Raw genomic sequence first — 16,945 nt, 5'->3', positions numbered from 1 at the left:
CATCATTGCAACGTACCCGTGTATGCAGCAAGAGACTGAAGTTTGATGTGAGCTGAAGCAATAACTATTACTGAGCTCTGATACCCATTTTACTGGCCTGTCATTCAGCTATTGCTATTTAGATACCAAACACAAATGCTTGGAAAAGCAGTGGCAAAACGCAGGTCTACACCTGGGTGGTACTGAATGGGATGGGAGGAGCATTCAAGACAATATTCCTGTTAGGAAAAACTTAATATATTTAATTTAAAAACTAAAGCATCCTGTGCCTGCCCTGAATCCCTGCTGGAACACAGGCAGTGAAATCCAGGCCCTGTTCCCACACCGCTGTCCAGGCTCATCTGTCATGGTGCCATCTTCAGTGGTACTTACGCCACCGATCAGCTTCTTTAATGAGAGAAAGTGGTGTTACAACATCATAAGACGATAAAACTTGGTACCCTGGCTAAAAAGGAGTGTGCTGTTTCTCTGGTTGCTTTTAGACATTGAGATCACCTAAGCTGCCTTATTGTTGTAGAGTTTTGTTAAACCTCTCTCCACTAATTACCACGGCCGTCCCTTGCAGGTTGACCATCCGGTAACTAGCAGGCCTGTGAAGCCTGATAGCTCAAGGAAGGGCAGACAGCATACTGGCAGGAGTAAAGGGATTAAAATCCTAATCATACCAGCAAAAGTAATGTTGAAACCTATGGAGATGTGTGCAGGTACATGTGTGTTCCTCCCTGGCTAACAGCGGCATGGCTGAGAGGAAAAGACTTCTGGAAAGCTTTGCTCGCTTGGGGCTCAGAGTATTTTACAACCCTGAAATGCTAGAGTAGGAGCCCAGCTCTCTGAAAACGGGTTGTGTGATGGGAGTCCGACTGTGCCCATTGCCATGAGAACATCCAGCTGCTGAAAGTACCCATGAAATGGGAAACTAGCATCTCCCCTGCCCCGGGTAGAGAGCAGAGTGCGGTGTGATCCCCAACCTGTGCTGCCCAGTGTAGCCACTCTCTTTCTGGACAAGTAAGAATAGCTCAGAGGAAGGACTTATCACATCCATAAACTAGCTGGATCAGGCACGTAACACAGGGCCTTTCTGGCTGGTTTCTATAGTATTGCCAGTCCCCGCTGCTGAGGGCTTTGATTCCAGGTTGTGAAACCATTGACTGGCTTATGCTGGTGTCAGAGCGGTGGAGAACTTCATGACTAAAACAAACTAAGTTTTGTAACTAAAACCAATACTGATGTTCTGCTGGGGAGCTGCACCCTGTCCTTACAGGGAATGGACTACAGGATGGCAAGTCATATTTGTGCAGCGTGGAAGCCCCTTTTCCCTGTGCTGAAACAGCTGACATAAAGGAAAGCTCCTAACGGAAGACTGCCCTGCAGAGAGACAGATGCCAAAAAGAAACCCTTACTCATGTGCTCGTATTGCCAGCAGTAGCTGAGGACGCAGTAGCCAGCCAAGAGCATGGAGATCCCTGCAGCTCCTCCCTTCTTCAAGTCGATGTATCTGCTGTAGAAGCTGTTCCAGGCTGTCGAAACAGATAGATACAAGGCCCAGCTTGCTCATTGCTTTTACAGGAGTGCTAATGGGCTCGTTACAATTTAGAAGCCGAATGACTGGTTCAGCCTAGTCCCTTCCTCCTGGCAGCGGCACCCCAGCACCAGCTGTTTCTTACCCCAGTTTGCTGCCTTGTTCTTCAAGCAGGCTCTAGGCACCAAGCGGAAGCAAGTGCTCCAGCCTCACCTGTCTGTGTTGTGTTCAGCAGCCGCCTCGGAGAGAAGTCGCGGGTCATCAGCCAAACAGGCAGCTCCCCCAGCGTCACGTCCGGCAGCCGCCTTTCCAGGAGGGGACCTGTAAAAGGCAGAGCCGTGCACATCAGAGGTAGAGAGGACAGGGTTGGGGCACGGTGCCCGTGTGCTTTGCTGGCAGGAGAGGACACTTGAATTTCCTCAGCTTCGCTCAAGGCCACTTGTGCCATGGGCCTCTCATTGCGTCTGTCTGAAATGATACCTCTAGCTCCGAGCAGATGAGTCTGCTCTCTTACCTAATGGTGAGGCCTCAGGGAAGGTGATTCCTGCTTCCTGCCTGGATAAAGGTGCTCTGGATGCTGTAGAGAGGGCACCGGGGAGAGGAAAGCTCTTCTTGGGTACTAAGCCATGTGGGTCTGCTGCCTGCATGGGGCTGTCTGGGGAAGTCAAGGAGGAGACAGCTGCTGGCTGCAAGAAGGTCCCTGGTAATCCTCTATTCTGTGCAAGAGCCCATGTTGCTCAGCAGCACATCCCTACCTCATAGAGTCCAAGCCCACAAGGTACCACAGGCCAGGGGCTAGCTTTAGGGCTGGGTTGGGAGGTCTGGACTAGGAGATGCCCCGATCTGGGGGGAAAAAAACAACCCATGCAAAAAGGGAAGCAGCCCTGTTTCCCCAGGAGACTATGCAGCTAGCTATGCTGTTGCTGGTGAAGTCCGCCATCCTCCCCACAACAGGAAAGTCCATCAGTGAGAAACTGTTACCCATTCCCCCTCCTGCAGGACAACTGAAGCCGCCAGCGACCTACAGGCAGCGAGTCTCAGAGGCAGAGCTGTGAGCCTCCCGCTTTACCTTGCTGCCCTTTGTAAGAAAAGAGACGGTGCCTAGCTTCTCCAAACTCCACGTCCTGCTGCAGAGGCTTCCCTCGAAATGCATTCAGCCTGCGATAACTGGGATACAGTTCTGGAAACCACTCCAGCCCCCTGGCACCTTCCAGCCTGCTACTGCCAGATACCTGGGACAGGTGGAGCGGTTGGTGTTGGGAGTTGGAGAGCAAATACTGTTTCAAAGCCAGCTTCGTGTCTTTTGGTGTATTTGGAGGAGAGTTAGAGACGCGGGCAGGCTGCTGCTTATCCTTCGCAAGCTGCGCTATGCAGGAGAGGTAGTTCTTGGCCGTTTCTCCCCTGTGACTTGGGAAAGTACCTGTGACTGATGGACGTGACTTACTGATGTGGACCTTTGGATCCACATCACCGAGCAAATCGACCCACCTCACTCTTGTCAGATGTTCATCTCCGCTCTGCTGAACAAGCTCACCAAGATGGCCCTGGGGCGCAGACGCTACGGGTACATCCAGCACGGGCGTTTCAAGTGCAGTGAACCCATCGCCTTTTCTTCTCCTCTTTTTTCTCAGTGCGCCTTTCTCTGCAGCCTCAGGAATGAAAGTCTTAGTGTTTGGGGTTTCCAGAATGAACTCTCTGTGGCTGGCTAAGCAGTCTGGCTCCAGCAAGTCCATGTACCAGCTCTCCATCTCATGCTCCCCCTCAAGGCTGCTTTTTGCTTTAATGTCCTTTGGCTTGGATTTCTTCTGGTCTTTGGGCACTCTGACCTGGTGCTTCTCAATCACTACATTCAATGCATCTACATCCTTAGAGCCTGCAGCCAGCGATGAGGCTGGGGCTGCCTCGGCTCTTCTTTGTGGTGCAAGGGCTTCAACTGGCTCGGTAGGAAATCCCAAAGCAGATTTTCCATCCTGGCTCCTCGGAGCAAGTTCCAAACCTTTGCCAGGTGCTGAACTTGTGAAACCAGATGCTTTTTTACTTCTGCTTTTCTGTGGCAGGAGTAACTCCTGTGCAGCCTGTGCCTTAACAGGTACCTTCCCTGCTGCCTTCATGTGTGCTTTGTCTTTGTTTTGGAGAGTCCCCTTTCCCTTTTCTTTCTGAGTCATCTTTAAAGTCCGTTTAATTAGCTGCTCCGTATTGTTATCTGGTTTTTCTGTGTGCAAGACATTGGTTTTTCTCCCTTCAGCAGCACTTAGGGGCTTTTGTTTGCTGTGTGCTTTGTTCTTTGCTGCACCAAGCTTCTTTTTCTGACTTTCTGGTTTTGAGTCAGTCTCTGCAGCTGTTACCTGGCCTTTGCTTTGTCCCATATTTTGCTTGATGGACAGAAGCTGAGCTGGCTTTGAATGCCCCTTTTCCAGGTCAGCAGACAGTGCTTTTCTGGAGTCTAAAGGAGCTCTCTTATCTCCTGCCATCTTGCAGCGTGACAGGTGCATCTTCAGCCACTTATAAGCCTTTCCACAGTATGGGCACAGCTCTTTTTCTCGGGGGACCTTTGCCATCTTTTTACCTGGAAAGGCAAATTTAACACAGGGATGTTACTTAATGGCATGGGGTGTAGCAAAAATGCATGCTGTGCCGGGAACTACGAGGAAGGCAAACTCTCTTCCAACCAGAAACTGATTGGCAGGACACAGCAGACAAGGGAAAAATTACTAGATAGCAAAGGGAAGTCAACACATTTTGGGAGGGGTGGGGGACAGGGACATCAACATAAAGATATAAAACGGGGTGAGAGGGATGGAGGCTCAGAAGGCAGAGATAGCTTGCCTATACTGCCAAAAGTTAATTACATAGGGAATCTGCAAAAAGCAAAGGTTATTAATGAAACATACCTTTAGTTAAGCATGTTGCCCAGAGAGCCCTGTGCAAAGCCTGGGAGTCTCCTCCCTAGCTTACTCTGAGGGCCTTAGGGCTAAGGGGAAGGAAAACTTGGGGGCATCCCAACCCCAAGCCTCTGGGCTTTGTTCTGCAAGTGCCCACCACAGGATTTAGAAACATCTGGAGCCCCACGTGGGGATGGAAGATGTTTGCTGGTAGCAGGGCCACCTATGGTCCTGGACTGCCTCGCGGATTTGGAACTGGGTTTGGCTTAGAATATGGATATATTTAATTAAAAACCAAAACAACCCCTGTGCATGGCCCTCAAGTCACCGCCAGCCCTGCTGTGACGGCTGCAGGGTTGCGGGCTGTCCAAAAGCGAGATCACTCGCTCTGTGCTGCTCTTTGCTTTGCAGGGAACTCCCAAGGACAGGCGGCCAGGAGCAAATCAGTGGCGTGCTGGTGCCCCAGCTGCAGGGGTACCAGCTGGTTCTGGATGCACGAAAGCAGGAGAGAGAAGTCCCTTGGATAAAGGGAAAGAAAAAACCCTCCCCCCACCTCCCGCAAGCCAACCGGGTGCCTGGTCCCTCTGCTCCCACTGCTGCAGGGTCGCGAGGGGAAGCGGATCCCCCCACTCCCCCGTGCAAGCAGGAAGCAGCCCCGGCAGCTCCCACCCCTACCTGCATGCAGCCGTGGGGGAGGGCCCCGTGGGCACCACAAGCTCTGACCTCACTTCCCAGAGGCGGTGCAAACCCTGCCTGCACCGTGTGGCCGCAGCTGTGGTTGAAGGCTGAGCCTGTCACATGATCCGAGCCAGGACCCGAGCAGAAGCTAATCAAAGCCCAGGCATAAACCCCCTATGAGCTTTTGCAAAGCAAAGAGGGCAAGTGTAATATTTTGGTGCGAACAAGGCATTTGGGGCGGGGTTTTGACTGGTCCTTTTCCAGCCCTTTTTTTTGCCTGCTTTTCTCTGCAGCGGTGTCATGCAGAGGGATTTGAGTTTCTCAGAGAAAATGGGGATGTTGGTTATAGCCATGTCGGTCTAAGGACATAGGGAGGTAAGGCTCTTTGAGTAAATGTGCAAGTAGGATGCCCACCAAAGGTTTTGAGAACATCTGGAGCCCCATATGGGGGTGGAGGATGTTTGCTGGTAGTAGGGTCACTTATGGTTCTGGACTTTTGGATTAGTTTTGGCTAACTTGGTCTGGGACTCATACAATTTAAAAAAAGAAAGCGATATCTTTTATTAAACCAACCAAATAGCTGGGACAATTGTTCTTTGGACAAATGGCACAAACACGTTTCTTCAGGCACAGGGAGAGCCTGCTGCAGTTTCATAGTTGGGTTGGAAGGGACCTGAGCAGATCATCATGGCAGGAAAGAGTACTGGGGTCAAACAACCCTGGCAAGGTGTTCATCCAGCCTCCTCTTAAAGACCCCCAGGGTAGGGGCCTGCACCACTTCTCTTGGAAGTCAGTTCCAGATCCTAGCCGCCCTGATGGTGAAGTAGCGCCTCCTGATATCTAGCCCGAGTTCTTCTGCATGGAAAAGAAGCCAAAATGCAACGTGCAAAACGCAAACAGGCAAAATGCAGGTCAGGGAAAGCAGAGATGGGTGGGGAGTCGCCAGGGGCAGGATGTTCACTATTTAACACGTGGCTTGTGCACTGGTGGCTCTGAGAGCAGCCCCTGCACTGTTGCCTTCTGCTGTAGTGCTGGACTCTTGGGTCCAGAGAAGGGCCACAGTTATGATGAAGGGCCTGGAGGACCAACCTTACGGGGAAAGACTAAGGGATCTGCTCAGCCTGGGGAAGAGAAGACCGAGGGGGGACATAGTGGCTGTCTAGAAGCATCTAAGGGATGAATATCAGGAGCGGGGAGAAAAGCTGTTCACTAGGGCACCCCAGGGGAGGGAGGACCAGGAGTAATGGCCATAAACTATGCAGCAGTTCCCAAACTCTGGCGGATTGCGCACCGTCACTTTAAAATGATACAACCTTAAGTACCACCAGCAAATTTTTGTCATATGATCATTGATGATCATTCAAGGTCCCTTCCAGCGAGGGTTGACAACCCTCCTGGATTGGCCGGGAGTCCACCAGAACTGTTATCAATTTCCCGGTGACTATTGAAGCAATCCAGGAGATGGATATGGTGAACGGGTTGAACAGTACAATTAATGACATCTTGGGACAAAAAATCTCCTGGAATAGCTTCAGTCACTGTTGGCAACCCTATCTGCAGCCATCTGATGGGTCTAGGGAAGGAACTGTACCCGATCTACACATCAAAGAGCTACTCAGCACAGCTGCAAAGACGCTCCTGTGGACCATAAGGGACAGCCTTCCCCCTTCAGCTTCCTCTGCGCAAAAAATGAAGTTTATTTCCTACCCACGGGGACTTTTTACCATCTATACTTTTCCTCAGAGCCTAACGAAGGGACTTGGATCCTGAAAGTTTGCAGAAAAGGACCATTTTCTTGGACTATCCCAATTGGTTTAATAAAAGGTATCACTTTGGAACCAAGGGTTGTTTTTTTTTTTGTATTTATACTATTTCTGGCCCTTCGTTCCTAGGATTCTCAATGCCAAAAAGCAGGAGAGGGTTGGCGGGGGCGGACAGGAAATATCCCCCCCCAGCTGCTCTTCCTGTTTGCAAGGAGGAGCTGGGTGCTGGATGGAAGAGGGCGCAGCCTGCTCTACAAGCCCAGAGCCTGCTTGGGTGTGAGTGCAGGGAACTGTCTGGAAAGGGGTGGAAGCCTCTGAGAGAGGCACAATCCTGCTCTGGCACAAGGTTGACCCTGGCTGGGATGCAAGGGGCTTGTGCGTGCTGGGGGGGTGTTGTTTGCAGTGAGGGGTGGCAATAAAGCTGTTGTTGCAGGACTGTCTTTGAGAGCGTGTGTTTATAAAGCTGTTGTTGAAGGGTGGCCCTTTAAGAGTCCCTAGGGGACCTTCTTAACAGCAGGGTGACTCCAGCACTGCCTGCTAGGGAAACGCCACTATTGATGCCGCGGCACAGTAACCAGGCTGGCTAGCGGGCTGCGAGGATACCTCGAGTCCCCACCTCCCTACAAACAGCATTTTTCAAACAGGCGAAGCTGCGGGCACCTACAGGAGGGGCTTCAGGTCACAAGAGGCTATTGTCACGATTGGGCGCATGCGCCCCGAGCCCCAGATCCCTGCCCCTCGGGAAGGAACGACGCACCGTGCCTCCTGCGCGCGCGCACATGGGCCGAGCGCCTCCGTCCTCCGTCCCGTCGGGGGGCGGGGCCGGCCTATGCGCCTGCGCAGGAAGGAGCGCGCAGCGCGGCTCGCTTAGTGCGCCTGCGCGGTGGGGGGGCGGGGCTGAGAGGCTAGCACTGCGCTTGCGCAGGAGGCGGAGACGCCGGAAGCGGCGGTGTGAGGTGAGGGGGATTTGTTCCCTCCGCCCCGCCGCGCCCCGGTCTCGAGCGACACTCGCCCGCCCGCCATGAGCTGCCGGCAGCCGCTGCCCAGCGAGCGGGGAGCGCGACAGCGGTGAGAGCCGGGCCGGGCCGGGCCGGGCCGGGCCGGGCGTGGGGGAGGGGGGCAGCTTCTGGTTGGGCTGGGTGGGGGAGGGGCTGGGGTAGGACTGAGTGCTCATCTCGGGGGCGTGGCGGGGGTGGGCTTTGTGAACCAAACGAAAGGCATTGGGGCGCCCCCGGATAAATCCTGATGCCTTCACATGTTGACTCCTGCGCCCAGTTCTGGTCCCCGTGCCTCAGAACGGCGGCCCAGAGAAGGGCGGCAAGGGTGATGAGTGCGGTGGAGGGGTTTCCTTACAGGGAGACTAAAGAGGCCAGGCCTGGTCAGTGTAGAAAAGACCCGTTTTGGGGGGGGCATGATAAGGGTTCACAAAATACTAAATGGCAGAGATTTGTTAGAGTCTCAGACCAGCAGAGACTCCTTAAGCCTGAAGAAGGGCGATTGCGCCCAAAAGCTTGCCAAGAACTGTTTTCAAACTGCTGAGTTGGCATAATGAAATACATTGCATCTACCCAAAGAAGAGTTGCTTGTAAATGGCGAGGAGAGAGTCAGTAGGGATTTATTATTGACTCTCTCTCTCCAGACCAAAACAGGGATGGGGCAACGCAAACTGAAATGAGTTAGTAGCAAGTTTAAAATGAGCAAAAGGATGTTTTCTTTCATGCAGCCTGTAATTAAAATGTGGACCTCATTGCTGCCAGATATGGGGGAAGCTGACGGCTTCGCCAGGCTTGGGTGTGTTCCTGGAGGAAAGGGGCATCGGCTGCTATTGAGTGTGGGATCGAGGGGCATGGCCTCCAAATCAGGCCTTCCCTAGGCCTTAAATGCTGGAGGGTGCAAGTGAGAGAGGAATAGTTGGGAGGGAAAACGCTGTTCAGACCCTTCTGCCTCTGCCTGGTACGACTCCAGAGTCTTGGCAAGGCGGATCTATGGTCTGACCCAGTACGTGGCAGGTCTTATTGTCCCAGTGCCCTGTTCTGCGGTCCCATCCTTTGTACAGAGCAGTGCCCGTGTAAAGGCATTGTTCTTGGGCGTTAACGTGGGGTACTTTGCTTCTTGGCAGCTGGAGCAGCTTTGCCCTAGGTTTTGTTTGGCATGTGGACCCTGACAAGCCTCTGGATGCAGCTGTCAGCAAACAAACCGGGATGGGAGAAGCTGGATGGTGCTCCTCTTCAAACATTGCTAATTTGTTGGGATGTCAGCCTCTTAAAAGCCTATTAGTTGCCGCTGTGTTTTGTCTTGATAATCCCATGAAGCGGGACTGATGTCACAAAAGTGGGGCAGAGACATCCAAAGCAGTGAGGGGCTAACAGGGTTGGCTTTTGCATATGATGTTTTTTGCAGGGTCTTAATTGTGATGCTTTTAGGAGTTAAAATAGCTGTCCTCTGACCTGGCTTCAAATGCTATCAGGGTTGAGAAGATAAAGGAAGTAGATAGACATGGATGTCTTGATTGCAGGATGCATGTAAACAAGATGAACTTAACTGGGTACCTATTGAAGACTTAGTCACTGCTGTTCTCTTCCCTGCTGCTTTTCTTAGACAAGCGGATGTCATTCAAAATCCCCAGGGTTATTTTTAGAAATGTTTATGTATTAAGCAGCTTACTTGCATGGCTGAGATGTTCAGAGGAGTTTAGAGTATTTATGTACATGGTTCTCGCTAACTTTACTGCAAAATAAGAGTCTGTAACCCCTAGATTGCTTTGAAAATGTCAGCCTGGGAAAAAATTGGAAAAAAAAAAAAAGGAGATTTCCAAGCTCTCTCTAATGATTAAGTTGCAGGGAAAAAAATGTAAATCCACAGCAGAGGTTAGGTTTTTGGAGCATTCAATAGGTACTTATCATTTGCAGTTTTTCGGTTTAAGACTCGCGGCTTAGACGAGGCAATATATGAGGCAAGGTAAATTGAGAATGGGCTGCCAAGTTTTTAACTCCCCCCCACCCCCTCCATACCTTTCCTCAGGAAAAGGAGGCGGAATGGTAATGAAGAAGATGGCCACATCCCACAAACTAAGCGTAGTACCAGAAACGCAGTCCTTCAGGACTCCTGGGATACAGAGGTGAGATGCTTCCTGGTCTGCTTCAGGGTTTTGCTTAAGCTGGAACTGAAGTAATAATTGGCATGTGCATAATTCTGCTTATGGGGAAAAATCACTTGCTCAAATGTACAAATACCTCATACGTGAAGCATAACGCTGTGCCCAGGCTCAAGAGTTTCAAGTACTGGATTTTCTTCCCACGGTTTGGAAATCAGCATGTTTTCCATTTCAGTTGGTAACCTTTTACATGAATGAATGTTTTCACATATCTGATATTCCATAATTCACTTACTTGTGCAGCCACTGCATTATGCTGGCAGCAGAGAGACTTTCCCTGCCCCTCAGGGACTGAGTTTTGGGTATAGCCAAACGAGAAAGATAATAAATGGATTACAGGAGCGTGTGGCTGCTTTCATCTGGCTGTGTACACTTCCAACTTCCTTTATTTGTTACTAACTAAAATGAATTAATTGATAATAGAAACTTCCATGTGCTAATAGTTCTGTAATGTTGGTAGCTGTGATAGTGCTCCTTGTAAGCAATAATGCTAGACTGCTGTTTGCAGAGTACAATATTGATGCTAAGTGTTTTTACTCTTGAGAGTCTCGTCTTTAATGCAAGAGTTGTGAGCTCTCTGGATTTTGCTCTGCTGGGCTTTTATGTGTTTGTGTGTGCGAGAGAGACAATTGATAACCTCCTAAATTCCCAGTTTCTTGGTTGTCCCTGCCTGTAAAATGGGGGATTTTTAACTTGTGGGTATTTTAAGACTGGGGATCTAATCTTTGCTGAAATTAAAAAGTTCCCATGGATTTCTTGCAGAGCCATTGGCCGCATCATATAAAAGTAATGTTTATGGTACTCCTTGATCCTCATATGGAAAGAGCCATGCACGGATAGAGAGTTGATTTCCTGCTTTTGAAACCTTTGGGGAAAAATCGTTATTTCCAAACTGTGCTTTGTGTCCAGTGCTGCTTACATTGTACTCGCTGACATTGAAAAGTTGGTGTTTGTACTCTTGAGTTGCAGTGATCGACTGCAAACTTAGAAATAAGTGGTGCAAGAAGGAGATTCCTTCAGACCTTGTCTTTCAGGAAGTTAAAATGAGATGGCTTTGTATTAGGATTTTTCAATATATGTACATAACACCCACATTTCCAGAGAGGCATGTTGCTAAAAACAGATGGAAGAGTCTCTCCCTGAAAATTAGTGGCTGGTGTGACAGAGTATGGTATTGTGTATAGGGATGAAATTGCCTTTTGGTTCTGGGGTTTAATGGGCAGAGCAAAAAAACCAGCTGCTTCCTGTCTGACTCTGAATCACGTGTCAAACAGGTTATAAACATCACTTGACATGTATGGAGTAGTTGATAGCTAAACAAGATTTGTGGCGGGAGGGGGAAGAATTTTAGTGTGGAACAAAGGATTGAACTAAGAGTACTGAAACTTAGAATTTCAGGAAAAACCTTCTGAAACACTGTTGCTTGTCATTTAAACATTGGATTTGGCAACTAGTAAATTCACAGAAATGGGAACAACTGAGTAACTGTGTAGAGTGAGTGGATGCTCTAATAAAGCCTTTCTGTGCAGCTGCTGATTCTCTGAACTGTCTGCACATTGGAAGCATGGGCATGAACCTTGGGTGATGGTTTTCCTGCCTGCTGTGCCATCAGTAAAATTGAACTGAAATCAAATTGCTTAATCTAACATTGAGCCTACCATTTTGTGCATGCACCTGCATTGCCAGAGTCTGTCTTTTAACAAATTAAAATGCACTGATGTGCAGAAAAAGTAGAATCTCATCTTACTGATGTACTGGGGGGAGTGTTCCTGCTGGGCATGGAGTTAAAAACATCGGTGGTATTTGTGCCTGTAGGATCTAGACTTCACAGTAAGTGCTGCTGCTGCATATAGTTTTTGCAAGAGCTGACTCTTCATGCTTTACTTTTCCTTCTTGCTGTTCTCATCTTTGATCATTGAATCAAGTGTGCCCTGAAACTAAACGATGAGATTAAATCAATATTTTTTCCAGAGGCTTTTTAAAAACTTTCCATGCCAAATAGTTAAATTCTTCTGTCTGTGGTGCATGAACATGCTATTCATACCGCTTTGAAATTGCTGACTGTGTGTAACGTCTCTGCTTCATAATTGCAAAGTACAGAAACAAGGCAGCTCTCCTTCAGAACTTTAGATCAGCTTCAGGGTATTGGAGGCGATGGGTAAATGTAAATGCATAATTAAAATGAAATTATAAATAAGTAATTGTGACTTCCCTCTCCCTCCCCTTTCTTGGTTTAAAAGATAACTTTCTTTTGTCTTTTAGGCATCCTGTTGAGTTTGATTTCTCTAAAGGCAGACCATGAACTTGAAAATCTGTTTTTCTGAAAATGTCATACCCTATAATATTACAAATAATAGTTAAGGATGGTAGGATATTTGCTTTATGCACTTGACAGTAATTTACATGTCGTGTTTAGGTGGCATTGTTCTTTTAAAAAAATATATATTTTTTTTACATACAGCGTTACTATTTCTTAATGACAGTTCACAGATGGGGCATTGACTTGTGACTCTAAGTAGCCCTCATGCATTGGGCAGTTTTTATCTCATTGCCTGCATGAGCTAGATTCAGTCCAAAAATCTTCATTCTTTTTCCCCAAAGCTCTTCCCCCACACCATAGACAACATGCTTGATATTTTGACTAGATCCTCCAGCCACCAAAATTGGGATTCTTGTCAGCACCTATCAGTTCTGCTCATTGCAGAGTTGTTTGATTCATAAATGTACATTTGAAATGGCCATGCTGCAGCTCCTGGATATGTTAAAACTTGACAGGGGCCGCACGTCGAATGTTCACCACAACATTTCCAATCTACTTTGGCCCTCACCTTTTCCAAGACATGAGCTTGGTGTGGTTGGTTTTGCTGTAAATGTCCATTTATAGGTTAACAATTTTGGTTCTGTCTTCAAATGCATACGTGCAAATGTCTTGTATTCCTCCGCTACAGCATACGTGGATCTGCATAGAACCGTAGCAGGTCTGAGAAGGTGCCAGCTGACAAGTATCTTTGCAGCATTGCTAGATGGAGCTTTTATCCACCAACAGAATCAGCAAGGAGAGCTGCTAAGAACTTTTTCCTGGGGATGGATGGGGGATCTTCATTGCCTTGCCTGACTAATGTTTTTCCTTCCTGAATAACCTTTTCTTGCTTAACCCTGTTTCCACAGGCTCCAGTGTTATTAGTTAGCTCAAGTCAGGACAGGAAATCACTTCTCACTAGCTGAGTGTGTTACAGTTGTGTTGGAGCAGGTGCCTGCTCTCAAACTGAATGTGGCTCTTCTGCTCAGGTCCCCACAAGTAGTACCATGGTGACAGAAGTCGCTGCAGCTCTTCAGTGCAATGTCTTAAACTGAATCACAGTGTCTGGGGTCTAAGTCGAGCAAAGTCTGAGGCTACGTAATGAAGGAGCAGAATAAGCTAAAGCTTTGAAGTGGCTTCACCTACCTTCAAGGGTTGCTAGTCTAGTTGTGAGTCTAATTTATAAAGGGTTTTTTAATAATAGACAGTGGTCAGGCCTGCAGTATGATATGGAAAGTAAAGGGCTTCACATACCCTATGTGAATTTTTGCACCTGAGCAGAAGTGGCTTGAGATCTGCTTGGATCTAATAGTCAACAGCCTTAGAAGTAGGAAACGCGTCCCAGGACACAGTCTCTTCTGCACTTTCCTCTCTCAGCTGGAACAAGGCGGCTTTTGGCTGTAGAAAGTGAGCATCATACTACTGGTGGCTCTAAACTGTTTGTTCTGTTGCAGCTTGAAATTCTTGCATTGACTAATTACTGATACTAGTTTTTACCTTCATTTGCAGAAGGTGCCTGTAACGAAAAACAGTAAAGAAACCAGACTAAAAGGAAACAAAGTGTCCTGTGCGGTGGGTTTCTCTCCAAGGCTGCTGTAATTTGCCCCGCGTAACAGTGTTGCATTTTAATTGTGTACATTATGAAAAATGAGGTGCTAGTGCAAACATGCCTTAGTGGATGCCCCTTCCTCAGGCAGTCTCCTCTAAAGTGCCGGTAGGATGAGCAGCCAGTCGCTCATACACTATTTTATGTATTTATTTTGCTTCTAACTTACCCAGGCAAGTCAAACTTTGTCAGTGTTCTTGCACTGATTTCAGACTCAACAGGTGTCAGCCCCCAGCTTTTGTTTTCTTCCTTGTTATTACAGGTGGACTATAAAGGTGTGTTTAAAGAGCAAAAATGAAATCCCATGTGCTTCTAGGTGGGACCTTGGTGATGTACTGCATAAATTGGTGTTCTGGGTCTCAGTCTACTCTTCAGCAGGCTCTGAAATGGCTTGATTGAGAACCTCTCATTTGGACTGGGCCATGTCAGTGGCTTCTGGTGCAATGTGAAATTCATGGTCCGGCACTGCTGCAGAGCTTGGCACAAACTCTACTGTGTGGGTGCCACTTTTCTTCAGTATATCTTTCTCCAAAGATGATGCAGTGAAGCTTTGACTTTTGAGGTCTCAGACTCCTAGTAGCTGTATCTTATTGGTCATGATCATTAAATTGCAGTTGCCGACTCTAAAGAAATTGCCCCACAAACACACTTATTATAAAGCCTGGCTGCCAAGACAGGCATCTAGATGATGGACCCTCCCCATGGAAATCAAAAATGGCCTTTATAATCAAAGCCCTGGGCACCTGGTGCCTCCTGAGTCAGGAGCACCAGATTGCTGACGGGGGGTGGGGTGGGGTTTCCAAGCGGCCAGCTGCCCAGCCCGGAACCACCAGCTGTGAAACCAGAAGTGAATTTCTGCCAGCACTTCTGGTTTCACAGCTGGAACTTCCAGGGGGTGCACATGCTCCCGTGTGTGCCCCTACACATCGCCAGTGATCAACGCAAAGCTGGAGGGAGCTGTACTTGCCTTGCAAACATCTCTTCATTGAATTTGGCCAAATGTAACATATTCCTATGTCCAGGAGCATATTTGTGGTTAAAAAAAACCTCTTGCCTCTTCAGGGAAAAAGAGAGTGTTTTATTGATCGTGGAAGATTTTTTATAACTGATAATCGTCCATTTGTTTGAGCTAGCTGTCCTGTAAGTTTGAATTCACATTAGCTAATTAACTAGTCACTTTCTCATAGGCCTGTGACATCCTGCAACATCCTAAATATTGCGTGAGAAGAGCACAACAGAGGAAGTGTTTTGACTGCAGCTAAAAAAAACAAATGATGAAACCTCTTACTAGCTCTCCTTAATCTAGTTTAGCCACAGTCACCTTATGTCTCTTTGAAACGTCAGAAAATAAGCTTAAATATGAGTGGCTGATGAGTACTTCTGTGGTGCCTGTTATAAAACATGCAGATGCTTAAACCCTGGCAGCAGGACACTGTTGTCTTGTGCAAGCTAAATCATGAGTTCAGCCCTCACTGTCGCATGCAAAGTTGTTTTAGTGGCTTGCACTCTAGCAGCCTTGAGACTGTGGTGTAATCCCTGGATCAACCTTTCTCACTGCAGTGCAGTGTTGTGATGCAGAAAGCCTGACATCTACCTTGCCGATGCAAAGTGGAAATGTGCTGCAAGGATGCTGTGTGGTGTTGCAGTGCTCACTGCCCCACACGGGCGAGCATCCTATTGTGGCGTTTGGCACCTTGCCTCACTTTGGAAGCTCCCCACATCTTGTGCTATTCTACGAGTACTGACCGGGTGATGCACCGCGCTTAGTCTGAAAACAGTTATTTCAGCCGTTCTTGTCACCTACTCCAAGTCTTTTTGCCCTGCTGCACTAACACAACTTAACTGGAATCATGGCTCTCCCTCCCGCCCCCCCAGTTTTTAGGCCAAAAGGTTATGAAGCTTCCCATAGGTAAGGGGGTGGAAGTGAGGCTGCAAAGAACTGCTGTGTGGGTTTTGTGCTGAAATGGCCACAGTAACCTGCCCATCACTGGCTTTCTGAAGTGCTTCCATAGACTGACCATCATCCAAGTGCTTGTTGTGCAAATATGCTGTCTTGTAGTTCAGAGGAGTTCATCTATGAACGGCTCAGCGGTCAACACCTGAGCTTTGAAACTTGGTGGGCGGGAGCTTTGGAAGAAGTTTGATCCATTTACAAATATGCATAGGAGAAGAACCATGTTAAGTATCACCTGCATGTAACCTTGTCTTTGTTCCATAGTCCTCCAGCAGCGATAGCGGCAGCAGCAGCAGTTGTAGTAGCAGTAGCATCCACAGCCCTGACAGAGCAAGCGGTCCAGAAAGCAGCTTAAACCAGATCATTGCAGGATCCAGCCCTGGCACCTCTCAGTCCCTTCAGGAGCAGTCTGCACTAAGTCAAGGTCCTTACTTCCACATCAACCAGATCCTGAAGGAGGCACACTTTCATAGCTTACAGAGCCGGGGGCGCCCTCCGACATGATGAAGCAGCAGTTCCTTGCCTTCTGTGAAGGGACAGCACTGTGTAGATTTGATATTTCAACTTCAAGTTTGTTAAAATGGAATTGCACAAAACGCCTGTTGCCTTTTCAGTCTATATTTGAAATAACAGGTTAACAGGAAATTGTTTACTTGTGGTTTGCTGCACTATTGCAATGCAAAAGGGGCTTTGAAGCAATTTTTATAGGATTCTTTTTGGGGTGGGTACAAATGACATGTCGAGCTGAGTCTGAGAATCCAGATCTGTGTTTATAGGAGTGCATAATGGTCCAATTCCAATTGACTGCCCAATCTGTTTGTTAGCAACTCGTTGCTTTATGTAAAAGTTCTTACAAAACATTCATCTTCAGTTTTATAAGTCTCTTCTGTTTGGTTTTTTTGTTTTTTGTTTTTTTGTTTTTGGTTGTTTTTTTTTAATTTCAATAAACTAGTAAATAAGTTTCCATAGTGAACTATCTTCTTTTCGGACATCAGCGTACCAGTCTGGGCATTTAAGGGTTAGAGGGACATGCTTTCAGAAAGTAGGGTCAACTGTAAGGACAAGCAGTAGCTGGCCTTTCCCTGGTAAG

At 48.0% G+C, this 16,945-nt stretch overlaps 2 protein-coding genes across 5 annotated transcripts; one reads left to right on the top strand and one right to left on the bottom strand.

Annotated features, from left to right (window-relative positions):
• Positions 1–221: 221 nt before the first annotated feature.
• MTNAP1 (mitochondrial nucleoid associated protein 1) lies at positions 222–5,202 on the bottom strand. Of its 3 annotated transcripts, none has more exons than XM_090061216.1 (6): positions 5,077–5,202; positions 2,589–4,085; positions 2,034–2,174; positions 1,733–1,840; positions 1,401–1,517; positions 222–387 (listed from the first exon to the last, which is right to left on the bottom strand). In XM_090061216.1, exons 2-6 carry the CDS (start codon positions 4,075–4,077, stop codon positions 359–361), a joined length of 1,884 nt encoding a protein of 627 aa, XP_089917342.1. In that variant the 5' UTR covers positions 4,078–4,085; positions 5,077–5,202; the 3' UTR covers positions 222–358. The 3 variants fall into 3 exon arrangements, with proteins under 3 accessions (XP_089917342.1, XP_089917341.1, XP_089917343.1); XM_090061215.1 differs by lacking the exon at positions 5,077–5,202 and adding an exon at positions 4,411–5,017; XM_090061217.1 differs by lacking the exons at positions 2,034–2,174; positions 5,077–5,202 and adding an exon at positions 4,411–5,015.
• Positions 5,203–7,743: 2,541 nt separating this feature from the next.
• Positions 7,744–16,816, top strand: VCF1 (VCP nuclear cofactor family member 1). 2 transcript variants are annotated; one of them, XM_090059584.1, is made up of 4 exons: positions 7,744–7,910; positions 9,864–9,960; positions 13,805–13,867; positions 16,120–16,816. In XM_090059584.1, the coding sequence occupies exons 1-4, from the start codon at positions 7,864–7,866 to the stop codon at positions 16,357–16,359; spliced, it is 447 nt and encodes a 148-aa protein (XP_089915710.1). In that variant the 5' UTR covers positions 7,744–7,863; the 3' UTR covers positions 16,360–16,816. The 2 variants fall into 2 exon arrangements, with proteins under 2 accessions (XP_089915710.1, XP_089915711.1); XM_090059585.1 differs by lacking the exon at positions 13,805–13,867 and having other exon boundaries at positions 7,746–7,910.
• The last annotated feature ends 129 nt before the right edge of the window (positions 16,817–16,945 follow it).

The sequence above is a fragment of the Crocodylus siamensis genome, chromosome 8 (assembly GCF_052110815.1).
Source record: "Crocodylus siamensis isolate JL-2025a chromosome 8, ASM5211081v1, whole genome shotgun sequence".
Taxonomy (NCBI): domain Eukaryota; kingdom Metazoa; phylum Chordata; order Crocodylia; family Crocodylidae; genus Crocodylus; species Crocodylus siamensis.
The sequence above is the reverse complement of the archived record's forward strand: the minus strand, read 5'-3'. Positions and strand labels throughout refer to the sequence as shown.

Excerpts from the sequence above, each read along its gene's own strand:
- MTNAP1 (XM_090061216.1), bottom strand. The coding sequence starts at position 4,077 with ATGGCAAAGGTCCCCCGAGAAAAAGAGCTGTGCCCATACTGTGGAAAG. Across the intron at positions 2,175-2,588 it reads TTCTTACAAAGGGCAGCAAG|ACAGCCCCATGCAGGCAGCA; the intron begins GTAAAGCGGGAG and ends TGACTTCCCCAG. Across the intron at positions 1,841-2,033 it reads CCCTGAGGCCTCACCATTAG|GTCCCCTCCTGGAAAGGCGG; the intron begins GTAAGAGAGCAG and ends TGCCTTTTACAG.
- VCF1 (XM_090059584.1), top strand. The coding sequence starts at position 7,864 with ATGAGCTGCCGGCAGCCGCTGCCCAGCGAGCGGGGAGCGCGACAGCG. Across the intron at positions 9,961-13,804 it reads AGGACTCCTGGGATACAGAG|AAGGTGCCTGTAACGAAAAA; the intron begins GTGAGATGCTTC and ends CTTCATTTGCAG. Across the intron at positions 13,868-16,119 it reads GAAACAAAGTGTCCTGTGCG|TCCTCCAGCAGCGATAGCGG; the intron begins GTGGGTTTCTCT and ends TTTGTTCCATAG.